We start from the raw sequence: 13394 nt of genomic DNA on the forward strand, positions 1-13394 counted from the left end.
GCAGGTTTACAGTATTTTGTGTGTATTGTAGAAACAGTTTGATGTATTAGAAATGATTTCTGTATATTTTGTATTTATTTGTAGAAACGATTTGATATGTTAGGAATTATTTCTGTTTATTTTGTATTTATTTGTTGAAACAATTTGACATGTTAGGAATGATTTCTTTATATTTTGTGTTTATTTGTAGAAACAATTTGCTCTGTACTGGAGAAAAGAATACACCTGAGCAAGCACCTGTTTGACAATTGTTTACGATTCTTGTCCATACTCTTCAGTGAAGAAGGTAAACTGGTGGGGAGACAACCCCAGTTAGCAGAGGACACAATCACAATCATTGGCCTCCTTAACACGCCTCTAAAGTCAGGTGTGTACTTAATTCTGAGTAATTTACTTCATCAAGGTTTAGGTAATTAGGCTGATTAACTAGTTTAACTTGCAGAGTTCATTTTCGACTTTCAACAGACATTTTGTGTGTAGATATCAGGAATTTTCAGTATATGATAAAATATTTCCATACTAGATACTCATGGAGCCAAGTTTTTATTAGGCCATCTTTCCAGATATCAACACTAGTGTACTTTCACTGCCACTGAGAACCCTAGTAAAGGGAAGTAATATGCTAGCTCTAGTTATGCTTTGGATTAAACCCTTACTACAAGATAATAAAACACTCGGAAAAGTGAGAATTTCTATAATGTAAACGTACTTATTTGGCTCAAATAACCAAGTTAAAGAGAGATTAGCTCTGTGATGATTTAGGGCTACCAAAATGTTTGCCATAGAAAACCATTTTACAGACTCGAGAATTAAGCACAATCAAGCTTAAAGCACAAAGTTGCAAAAATAAAATTGTGGCTTAACATGTATATTTACCATAACTATCTTATGAGTTCTAAACAATGGACCTGGATGTCTTTTACTTTCAGATATAATTTTTTCTTTGAAGCTAGCTTCAGAAGTATTCACAGATAATTTTACTTTGTAGACACAAAAGATACCGACCAAGGGGAGGTAACTACAGGCAGTCAGCTTTGTAAGGTGTTGGTTAATGTGTATGAACACTCATGTATAAAGTCCTCTGACCATAAGGAGGATGAACGTATCCACGCTGCCACAGCCCTGAGGACACTGCTAGCCATATCCAGCTCCGCCAAGGCCACAGCTCTCCAGTGTAAGTCTAAAATCATATAATCTGTCTGTGACACAATTCCCTTTGTTTATTTAAACTGTTTGTCCATTGAAGGAGTAAACAATCGACCAGTTTCACAAAATTCATCAGTTATTGGCTGCTAGTTTTCATCTACTTCTATCTTAGAAAATTATTGAAGATCATTTAATCAAACTTAGTAATGAAACCAAAATAAGGACTTGTGACTTGAAATACAGTGTCTGTTGGTCAACATCAAAATCATATTATAGTGTGTTTATAAGAAAAATGCCATTAGGGCCCATTGACGTCTTGCTTCTAAGTGAATTGGCATTCCTAAAACTGATGTTTTGATTTGTGATATTTGCCCTCAAGTGGGCCTCCCTGTGATTGCCATGTTTTGATTTGATATTTGCCCTCCAGTAGGCCTATTATAACTGTGGATTATTATTGTTTTTATTCCCCTGTTTTCCAGTGGGACTGGTGGAGAGTGTTATTGATCACATCAAACAGACTCACACCAAACTCAACATGGAGTCACTCCAGCCTGGTAAACCTAGCACCAAGAAGAAAGAGGACCCACTGATGAGTGACCTCATCCTCACTTTTGACCTTCTGCGCAACTTCATTTTCCAGGACCAAGAGGCTAAGGTTAGTTCATGATTTATTTTTAGCCACAAGTAACATCCCACCTGTATATGAGTACCATAGATTTGTTTATCATTTTATATTGTATTTTGTCACCTATAACTGGCCTGTTACTACTTGTTACTTATCACATGCATGGTAAATGTTACTATATCATTTTGTCCCCTATAACTGGCCTGTTTCTCCTCGTTACTTATCACATGCATGATAAATGTTACTACTGTATGTAATTATACCCCCGCAACGAAGTTAGGGGGGGTATACTGGAATCAGGTTGTCCGTCCGTCCGTCCGTCCATCCGTCTGTCTGTAGACGCATTTTGTCCGGACAACTCCTCCTAAACCGATGGGCCAATTCCGATGAAACTTCACACAAATATATATAGAGGACCATGTGTAGATGTGCATGCCACTTTTTTTTTTTTTCAAAATTATGGTTGCCATGGCAACTGGTCACTATAAACAGGTTTTCTGATAAGAACCATAACTTTAAGTTTGTGCGGACAACTCCTCCTAAACGGAAGGGTCGATTTCAATGAAACTTCACACAAATATAGAGGACCATGGGTAGATGTGCATGCCACTTTCTTTTTCTCAAAATTATGGTTGTTATGGCAACTGGTCACTATATTACTGGGTTATCTTAGTTAGCCTCTAATTAACAGTTCCAATTCACCATTGACTCGTGCAGATTGCGGGGGTATTAGTCAGCCATCCTGGCGACAGTTCTAGTTTTGTCCCCTGTAGATGACCTGTTACTACTTGTTACATGGTAAATGTTACTAAATCATTTTGTCCCCTGTAGAAGGCATGTTACTACTTGTCAAATGGTAAATGTTACTATATCATTTTGTCCCCTATAACTGGCCTGTTTCTCCTCGTTACTTATAACATGGTAAATGTGACTATATCATTTTGTTCACTGTAGATGGCCTGTTACTACTCTGGTCTACACAACATCATACACCGACTTTGGGCCTGGTGTCAACTAGATATGGCCGTCATGTCTTCTACTCTCTCCCTTCTCACCACCTACATAGCTCACTGCCCCACAGGTAAGACATTTCATGATATTTTATATCTCAAACTGTCATAGAATATGTTATAGTAACATATCCTACAGCTTAAGATGGTTTCTGAATCAGTGTAATATAGACTGTTCTATTACATAATCTGTTGATTTTCCTTAACTATACGCATAAGCTTGGAATTTAGTCCCAGCCTTTCAAGCGATTAAATCACTCAGATGTCAACACTGGCAGAGGAAAGTCATGGCGACTTCTAGGCAAATAGGAAAGTCAAAATTTCAGTGATTCTAAGTGTGTTTTAGTGATTATGTAATAAAACAAGTATATCATGGGTGTCTGTGCAATAGTCCAGAATATTTGACCCTCGGTACTATATTAGACTTTTGATATACAATGTACATGTACTTCCATTGCTACAACTGGAACTTAGAATATCTGATGATCTGTTACAGCCACCAGCTCCCTAGCCTACACAACCACATCTGTCTCTACTGGAGGTCAGAAATCACAACAGCTCAGTAGTAACTCCCTGGTTCACTGTCTCATACGTCTAGCTGGGAGAGACAACATCAAGGACTCCATACTCCGCACTCTCTTCTCCCTCCTTGCCACCCTCACACTGTCCTCTGAGGGTAGGAACATTGTGTTTAAGGTATATTTGGTGTAATATATATATTCTAGGAGAGTAAAGACAAATTTATTTTTTTGTGTCAGTTTCTTGGAAGGATGAGATGCACCAAGTGTTGAGTCATAAACAGTTCTTCTTCCAAATACATATTTATCTTTTCCATGATGTACTTTCAGCTTGTGAAAAAATCGTTATTACTCTTGAAGTCATTGTAATTCAAAGTCAACATTCACATAAGTGATCAATTTCAGTATAATCTTTTTTCAAGGTTATGGTTGTTCAGCCATATAACAGAAACATTTATGATAAAGGAAAACAAAAAGACAATTTTTAACTTGTGCCCTTACAAGGCCTCAGAATCACGACCTACACACAAAATCACTGGTACAAAGTTGCCTTCCTTATTTTTGACACAAACGTAAGTTTGAGTCTATGTCAGCGCTTTTGAGGTGTAGCTGACAAAATCTACGATGCCCTCTGGCGGATACTGCCTTGGCCAATCTAACCGTTGCTTTACAGTAACTCCGTAATGCTATGCAGTAAATATTTGTAAATATCGTAAATATTCACGATAAAAAATGACACACAGTGAAGTTCAGCTATTAAAAAAAATCACCTTTTGTTTTGTTGTATTTTAGAAGCTGACAGGACAATGTGGTTTTTTTTTGGCATTTTCGTTCGCTCTGACACAACTTCCACTGCCACTTCACAATCATATTCTATCGCAAAAAAAAATAGTCCCGTGACTTACGGAGTCAAATGCAACACTGCAGTTTCGTTAGATATATGACAAAACAACAGAACCTCACAAATAGATAGTTTTCAAAGTATTTAATTTAAGTATGTTCTGTCGATGATACGTAAGAATATTTTTCCGCGTTGAACGCATTAGATTTCACGCGGAATGATACAATCGACTTTTCGCTGGCGCCATATTGCTGCTTACCTGTGACCCGGAAGAAAAATCTACTAACATCACGCTGAATTTTCATCATCGACATCTAGCCTATGTGTTTTTTTTCTTTGGTGGCATGTTACTGAATGGGTTATAATATTGATAAAGTTTCGTCGGAATATCGTTGTTATTTTGTACATTGAAAATCACTCATCCAGCATCCGATTTTATCCGCCATCTTTCAGTAATGTAAACAATAATAAAAGCAAGAGTAGGTGATCAAACCCAACTTTGACTGTCATTTTCTCACTGAAATATTAACTTGCATGTGATTGATGTAGTCTGCAGATGGTTAGATTATATAGATGTTTTTTTACGAAAGAAAAAAAGTTGTCTATTCATCATGACAATATCACAACAACGGCAGTCGAGTACCATACGCATGTTTGCAAATAAAAAGTTAAAATAAATTCTCACTGAATAGGGTTTTGAAATGTCAAATGGACTTGTGAATATTAATATTGACTTCGGATCTATTGATTATATCCTACGTAATGCACATGAAGTTTTTCGTTTGCAGAACGCGTACCGCATTAACGTGGCTGTCTGCATGCATATGTAGACGTCACTGAAAATTTCATCTCTAATTATAGCGACTGATTCTTTTTTTCTAATATTCGTGATGGTTTAAAAAAAATAGAAAATGATCTATCATTATCATTTGAAATATTACATAACAGTCGAAGCATATTATAAAAAAGAAAGGGGTCTACGATGTACATCTACATAGACCTTTATTATGTTTGGTGGAGTTTTGAACGCTTCAGGGACGGTTAAAGGGCAGTAACTCTTTAGAAAACACAATGGAAATGTACTGATTGCTAAATATAACCAGAGATATTTAAAGGCAGTGGAAATGTTATATTCCTACATCTGCGGTTTTTTCTGTCTTAAATCATTTCAGCTTCTGAATTAAATTAACCTTTAAACTAATGCACAGTAAAGTATTGATAAATCAATGCAAATAATTTATTATAACTTAGATTTATTATTATTATTTAATCTTTTTTTCTTTACAACACTAGTACATGTACATATTATTTGAGAAGAACAGCAAAAATTACTAAGTTCATTATTCTTCTAAACAACAAAAATTTGTAAAACTTTTTTGTGTTGTGCATATATCCTATTGTGAAATAACTTGGCATGACTAAAGATAATAGTATTGTCTTGATGGCTGTTACATACTATATCATAGGTTGAGTTAAATAATTATTTTCTTCTTATCAATTATGGTCAATGGTGAAAACACATTTTTTTCATTTAAATTGTTAAGTCGGTTTAATGTTCAAATTCAGATTAATTTAATTAAAACTATTAATAATGTATATATGTGTTAACTTTTCTGACAAAGTCTTCAAGTAACCTGATTATATTTGACAGAGAATCAAAATAAGTAATTTTGTTGTTAAGAATAGTGGGCTTAGCCATTTACAACTGTTTAGATTCTACTTAATAAGGTTTGATTTTTAACATTTTGGCAAATTTATCTTATCAATATCCAATATAGTTTTAAAGATAAGCAGTACTTTATGAAAATAAAAATTACTTCAGTGTTCTAATAATTTAAACACATGAACAATTGAAAGAAATACATTTGTATGAAAAGCATTCATAATGGACTTTGAAGAATGCTGCTACATGTACAGTTCATCCAGTTTGGGCATTCGAACTACATTTTCATCTGACAGATGCTGCAGATTAAAAAAAAAACTCTGATTTTGAAATCGATGATATCAATACATATAGCTACATTCACATCTCACTAACATTAATTAACATGATATATATACCATACATATATATATGTATCATGCAGTTACAGTTATGTATGTGGTACATATACTATTGCGGAGAATATTTGATGCAATGTACATAAGTGAAAAACAAAATTCCACTTCAAATTGATTTGAACTGTACATGTGAATGAATGTGTTTTTGTTGTATAGATAATTTGTAGCTACACAGTATGGAGTGTAAACATATAACGTAGAGTGCTATATGAAAATCATGTTCACTCTAATGAGCGATTAAGAAACTGTCTCAAGTCTGAGCTGATATGAGCATGTAATTCTAAGTTTTGAATATAGTGCTTAGTTTAATGTGCCCGTCGTGATGGTATACCCTGCCCTGTCTACATCCGCATTCTACGCCTCCAGAGTCTGTTTATCAGACCCAGGTGTTTTTAACCCACCATCATCAGATGGTGGGCTATTCAAATCGCCCTGCGTCCGTGGTCCGTCCGTCCCTCCATCCGTAAACAATTCTTGTTATTGCTATTTCTCAAAGTACTGAAGGGATCTTCTAAAATTTCATATATAGGTTTCTCTTGGTTTCTAGTTATGCATATTGCATTTTGAGACCAATCGGAAAACAATATGGCCGACAGGCAGCCATCTTAGGTTTTGACAATTGATGTTTGTTATTGCTATTTCTCAGAAAGCACTGAATTGATCTTTCTCAAATTTCATATGTAGGTTCCTCTTGGTGCTAACATTAGTTATGCATATTGCATTTTGAGACCAATCGGAAAACAATAAGGCCGACAGGCAGCCATCTTGGATTTTGTCAATTGAAGTTTGTTATCACTATTTCTCAGAAAGTTTTGACGGGATCTTTTTCAAATTTCATAAGTAGGTTCCCCTCGGTGCCTGGTTATGCATATTGCATTTTGAGACTAATCGGAAAACAACATGGCCGACAGGCAGCCATCTTGGATTTGGACAATTGAAGTTTGTTATCGCTATTTCTCAGAAAGTGCTGAAGGGATCTTACTCAAATTTGATATGTAGGTTCCCCTTGGTGGGTGGTTATGCATATTGCATTTTGAGACCAATCGGAAAACAATATGGCCGACAGGCAGCCATCTTAGGTTTTGACAATTGAAGTTTGTTATTGCTATTTCTCAGAAAGCACTGAATTGATCTTTCTCAAATTTCATATGTAGGTTCCTCTTGGTGCTAACATTAGTTATGCATATTGCATTTTGAGACCAATCGGAAAACAAAATGGCCGACAGGCAGCCATCTTGGATTTTGTCAATTGAAGTTTGTTATCACTATTTCTCAGAAAGTTTTGACGGGATCTTTTTCAAATTTCATAAGTAGGTTCCCCTCGGTGCCTAGTTATACATATTGCATTTTGAGACTAATCGGAAAACAACATGGCCGACAGGCAGCCATCTTGGATTTGGACAATTGAAGTTTGTTATCGCTATTTCTCAGAAAGTGCTGAAGGGATCTTTCTCAAATTTGATATGTAGGTTCCCCTTAGTGGGTGGTTATGCATATTGCATTTTGAGACCAATCGGAAAACAATATGGCCGACAGGCAGCCATCTTAGGTTTTGACAATTGAAGTTTGTTATTGCTATTTCTCAGAAAGCGCTGAATTGATCTTTCTCAAATTTCATATGTAGGTTCCTCTTGGTGCTTACATTAGTTATGCATATTGCATTTTGAGACCAATCGGAAAACAATATGGCCGACAGGCAGCCATCTTGGATTTGGACAATTGAAGTATGTTATCGCTATTTCTCAGAAAGTGCTGAATTGATCTTTCTCAAATTTTATATGTAGGTTCCCCTCGGTGCCTAGTTATGGATATTGCATTTTGAGACTAATCGGAAAACAACATGGCCAGCAGGCAGCCATATTGTATTTTGACAATTGAAGTTTGTTATCGCTATTTTACAGAAGGTACTGAAGGGATAGAACAATCTGCCACAAAATATCATTCAAAACCTTGACATAACATCATTCAAACCAGGGCTCACACACACGATAAAATCCTAAAACAATCACACAAGTGTTTTTAACCTGAGCTCTCTCTTAACTAAAAGCTAGTAGCTAGATGGGGCGCTACATCAAATGTATAAATATCTTTTCAATGGCTAATGATAATGATAATTTGTGAAGCGCTTATAGGCATGGGATCCTCAAAAGTTTGAAAAGAAAGGCCTCATTAATTTTACAGGTAATCTAGGACCTTCATATTACATCTACAACTACGTATACATTAACCCATTGAAGATGTCAAATAAGATTACCTGAGTACCTATTCTGACAATTAGCTGCCAAGACGCACTTGCAATCAAAAGTAGATATGAATTTCTTTTCTTGCCAATATTTTGTCCTAGTCCTAATCAGGTATTGGTGATGTTCCATACAAAGTTGACCATGTCCCCACTAAACAAAAGCAGTTAAAATAATTTGTTTTCGTTTGTGTCTTCAGTACTTTCAGTACTTTGATTCATCATTTGTGAGACTATTGTTTTATACTTGATATTTAGTAAATGATTCTGAACTGGAAAACTTTACATATACTTACAGAGTAACTTTCTGAGAGAATTCCTGAGTCTAAATCCAAGAAAAAGTAAGAAGACGAAACACGTACAGAACTTAGAACTGTTCTGGCTGGAGTTGCTGGTCAACCTGTCTTTCTCAGTGGAGGGTCAACAGATGCTGCTGAAAACAGGAGGTGAGGACAGATATAGTACTGTTGTTTGTTTTTGTGGACGATCCTTATAATAGTACTGGTAAGTAGGGACAAAGACAAAGGTGAGTCACTTTGTTGGAAGGTATGTCAGCTGTGCTTCCAAAACCAATGGTGGCACCTGAATACCTCTGGGGTCTATATACCGGGAATTGTTAATTATGTCAAAGTACATAGATGACTCCTATAATTTTGGTTTTATTTTACTATAAATTGTGGTGTCTGTATATCATTTTGTGAATGACAATTTTTAGCTCACCTGGTCCAAAGGACCAAGGTGAGCTTATGCCATACCGTGGCGTTCGTCGTCCGTCGTCCGTCCGTCCGTCAACAATTGACTTCTTCTTCATAACCACTGATCAGAATTTGACCAAATTTGGTCAGAAGCATCCCTATGGGTAGGGGACTCAAAATTGTACAAATGATGGGGCTGACCCCCCAGGGGCCTGAGGGGCGGGGCCAAAAGGGGTCAATTTGGCTATATTGATATAAACGACTTCTTCTCTGAAACCGAGCAAAGGATATTGCTCCTATTTGTCTGGAAGTATCACTATGGGGTGGGGATTCACAATTGTACAAATGGTGGTGCTGACCCCCAGGGGCCTGAGGGGCGGGGCCAAAAGGGGTCAATTTGGCCATATTGATATAAACGACTTCTTCTCTGAAACCGAGCAAAGGATATTGCTCCTATTTGTCTGGAAGCATCACTATGGGGTGGGGATTCACAATTGTACAAATGGTGGTGCTGACCCCCTAGGGGCCTGAGGGGCGAGGCAAAAATGGGTCAATATAGCTACCATATGGATATAAACGACTTCTTCTCTGGAACCGAGCAAAGGATATCACTCATATTTGCCTGGTAGCATAACTTTGGGGTGGGGATTCAAAATTGTACAAATGGTGGTGCTGACCCCCTAGGGGCCTGAGGGGCGAGGCAAAAATGGGTCAATATAGCTACCATATTGATATAAACGACTTCTTCTCTGGAACCGAGCAAAGGATATCACTCATATTTGTCAGTAGCATCACTTTGGGGTGGGGATTCAAAATTGTACAAATGATGGGGCTAACCTCCAGGGGCCGGAAGGGCAGGGCCAAATGTGGTCATTTAGGCTATATTGATATAAACAACTTCTTCTCTGAAACCGAACAAACGATATTGCTCATATTTGCCTGGTAGCAACACTATGGAGTGGGGATTCAAAATTGTACAAATGGTGTGGCTGACCCCCGGGGGGCCTGAGGGGCGGGGCCAAGAGGGGTCAATTTGGCTGTATTGATATAAACGACTTCTTCTCTGAAACCGAGCAAAGGATATTGCTCCTATTTGCCTGGAAGCAATCACTATGGGGTGGGGATTCAAAATTGTACAAATGGTGGTGCTGACTCCCTAGGGGCCTGAGAGGCGGGGCAAAAATGGGTCAATAAAGCTATATTGATATTAACGACTTCTTCTCTGAAACTAAGCAGTGGATATCACTCATATTTGCCTGGTAGCAACCCCCTAGGGTAGGGATTCAAAATTGTACAAATGACAGGGCTGACCCCAGGGGACCTAAGAGGAGGGGCCAAAAGGGGTTATTTTGGCAAAATTGATATAAACAACTTTTTCTCTGAAAATAAGCAATGGATATCTTTAATATTTGACTGGTAGCATTCACTTTGGTTAAGGATTCAAAATTGTACAATTGATGGGGCCGACCCCCTGGAGGCTGAGGGGCTGGGCCAAAAGGGGTCAATTTGGCTAAATTGATATGAACAACTTCTCTGCAACAGCTCATATTTGACTATTAGCATCCTATTGGGGTAGGGATTCAAAATTGTATAAAGGAAGGAGCTGACTCCCAGGGGGCAGAGGGCAGGGCCAAAAGGGGCCAATTGGTCTAAACAAAATCTTCTCTGAAACTAAGCAATGGATATCACTCACATTTGTGTGGTAGCATCCCTATGGGGTCGTGCCAAAAGTCAATTTCATTTCATGGATTAATGTACCTTTTGGCATTTTTAGTATTAAAATAAAACCAATGTACATGTACCCATATAAAATGCTTATGATATATATTGACATAGCAATACCAGCAACAAATATACTTAAGCATCATTCTTGTTTCATATCTCATGAAACCAGGTGAGCGATACAGGCCCTCTGGGCCTCTTGTTTATGATGTTATGTATCTTTTCAGACTGTGTGAACCTGCTGTTGGATTTTGTGGAATGTGGCAAGGGGAAGGTCCAGGAGTGTGCGACCCTCATCCTCCGTAATATGTGTTGTCACACCAGTAACAAACCAAAACTCCTTGCCTGTGGTCAGTATAGGTCAAAGTTGTCTCTGGCCTGTGGTCAGTATAGGTCAAAGTTGTCTCTGATCATGTCGTTATGTTGGAAGATAAAATGATAACCTTTTCGTTCAGAAACTAAAGCATTTATCTGTTGACAAACTTCACTTGTTAAAATGTCCGATAAATTGATGAATCTGTGTTGAAAAATTCATACATTTCTGATGAATCTGTGTTGAAAATTTCATACGTTTCTGATGAATTTATTGATAAATTCATACATTTCTGTGTTGACAGACAAACTACTGCCCCAGCTGTTGGAGTGTCTGACCAGTGGTAATACCCAAATCCAGTGTGTGGCTGCCTCGGCTCTGTGGGCGCTCGTCTTCAACAACCAGAAGGTGAATATCGTCTCTCTGATGTGATCAGTAACAAGTGTAGGCATCAGTAACATGCAGATCCAGAGCTAACATACCTATAAACTGTGTTGTTGATTATCTGATTCACTTTTAAATACTCCTTCGTAGAATTTTTGTATTGTTACTTAGATGGAAGAAATTCCTATGACTTACAATATACTAGTATATCCTTCTCCTTGTGTCAAGGGTTGGACATAAGAGTTGTTCCTTTGTACAGTAGTATTTATTGAATACCTTCTCTTTCCTAGGCAAAGGTGATGATGAAGAATGCCAATGTGATCCCCAAACTCCAAGAAGTAATGAACAACATCAACAACCACTACAGACGGGACACATCAGACAAGTGTTTAGAGGACCTGCAGTCTGTTGTAGCTGCAGTGGGGGAATAGTTATATAAATACCCTCTACAGACGGGACACATCGGACAAGTGTTTAGAGGACCTGCAGTCTGTTGTAGCTGCTGTGGGGGAATAGTCACACCAACAACCACTACAGACGGGACACATCGGACAAGTGTTTAGAGGACTTCCAGTCTGTTGTAGCTGCTGTGGAGGAATAGTTACACCAACAACCACTACAGACGGGACACATCAGACAAGTGTTTAGAGGACTTCCAGTCCGTTGTAGCTGCTGTGGAGGAATACCCTCTAAAGATATGAAATAGACTTGGTTTTGTTGGTCTGCCATTGACTAAAGTCTGTAGTTGTGTATGTAGAGACATAGATTGTATTTTGGATCAGCATCAGTTATTGTGAGAATATTGCTAGGACTAACATACAAGCATTGTAACATGTTTGGATCACTCCTTAGGTATATCTGGAGAAGTGCCAAATGCTGTTTATCATCTCAAGTCTAGTTAATGTTTTATCCAGTTATGACATGAGATAATAGATGAATGTGTATCCTGGTAGTATGATTGTACCATATGTAAGTGATTACAGCTATTTCTTGAATGAGAAAGGAGAATTATACTATAATTAAACATTCCGTCCAATATGTGTATAGTACATCCGTATTTATCACTGATTTCACATACCGATACAGTATGTTTCAGTTGGCTTTGTTGTTTCATATGGTTTATGTTGTACATTTATGTAAATCATGTTTATAGCTGATATTTATTGCCAATTACATAAATCATGTATTTGAATTGTACAGAAAATAAATAACTTTATACTAAAATTGAATGTATGTGTACTTTGTATTTTAGCGTCTTTGTGTTTGGTATTTACGGTACAAGCTTAAGGAAAAAATATTTACCGGTGTCATTGAACTTTGAATGCACAAGCTACAGAGAGTTAGAAGCCTGTATTTCTCGCTTATGGAAAAGAAATTTGTAAGAAACATCATATTATCTTGTTAGTAGATCAAAATCCTGTTTTAACAAACTTTAACCAAAGCAAGGTAGACATGTCTCGCATTGTACATCTTTGTTAACTCACACTAGCATTAGGGGCGAGTTCAACAACTGGAATCTATATTGCAATACATGTATACCAATATATTAGCAAAAAATAATGCAACATTTACAGGTAAAATGGACGTACTTTTAAATTTTTTAAACATGTTCACCTACAGGAAATAACAGTGAGGACCCCTACAGCAACCCTCAAACCAAATATTAGGTCCTACAGCAACCCTCAAACCAAACATTAGGTCCAACAGCAACCCTCAAACCAAATATTAGGTCCTACAGCAACCCTCAAACCAAATATTAGGTCCTACAGCAACCCTCAAACCAAATATTAGGTCCTACAGCAACCCTCAAACCAAATATTAGGTCCAACAGTAACCCTCA

At 37.4% G+C, this 13394-nt stretch overlaps 1 protein-coding gene across 4 annotated transcripts in view; it reads left to right on the forward strand.

The window, feature by feature from the left end:
- Window positions 1-12778, forward strand: part of LOC117337677 (rotatin-like) — a 61936-nt gene extending 49158 nt beyond the window's left edge. Inside the window, exons 38-47 of one of the 4 annotated variants that reach the window (XM_033898773.1) lie at window positions 191-367; window positions 989-1174; window positions 1626-1801; window positions 2726-2852; window positions 3278-3477; window positions 8739-8886; window positions 11085-11207; window positions 11475-11578; window positions 11845-12004; window positions 12248-12778. In XM_033898773.1, coding sequence (XP_033754664.1) covers window positions 191-367; window positions 989-1174; window positions 1626-1801; window positions 2726-2852; window positions 3278-3477; window positions 8739-8886; window positions 11085-11207; window positions 11475-11578; window positions 11845-11985 — 1382 coding nt within the window. In that variant the 3' untranslated portion in view covers window positions 11986-12004; window positions 12248-12778. Of the gene's footprint in view, window positions 1-190; window positions 368-988; window positions 1175-1625; window positions 1802-2725; window positions 2853-3277; window positions 3478-8738; window positions 8887-11084; window positions 11208-11474; window positions 11579-11844 lie in introns of all 4 variants that reach the window. The other 3 variants (XM_033898775.1, XM_033898776.1, XM_033898777.1) reach the window with 3 other exon arrangements.
- The last annotated feature ends 616 nt before the right edge of the window (window positions 12779-13394 follow it).

The sequence above is a fragment of the Pecten maximus genome, chromosome 11 (assembly GCF_902652985.1).
Source record: "Pecten maximus chromosome 11, xPecMax1.1, whole genome shotgun sequence".
NCBI lineage: Eukaryota > Metazoa > Mollusca > Bivalvia > Pectinida > Pectinidae > Pecten > Pecten maximus.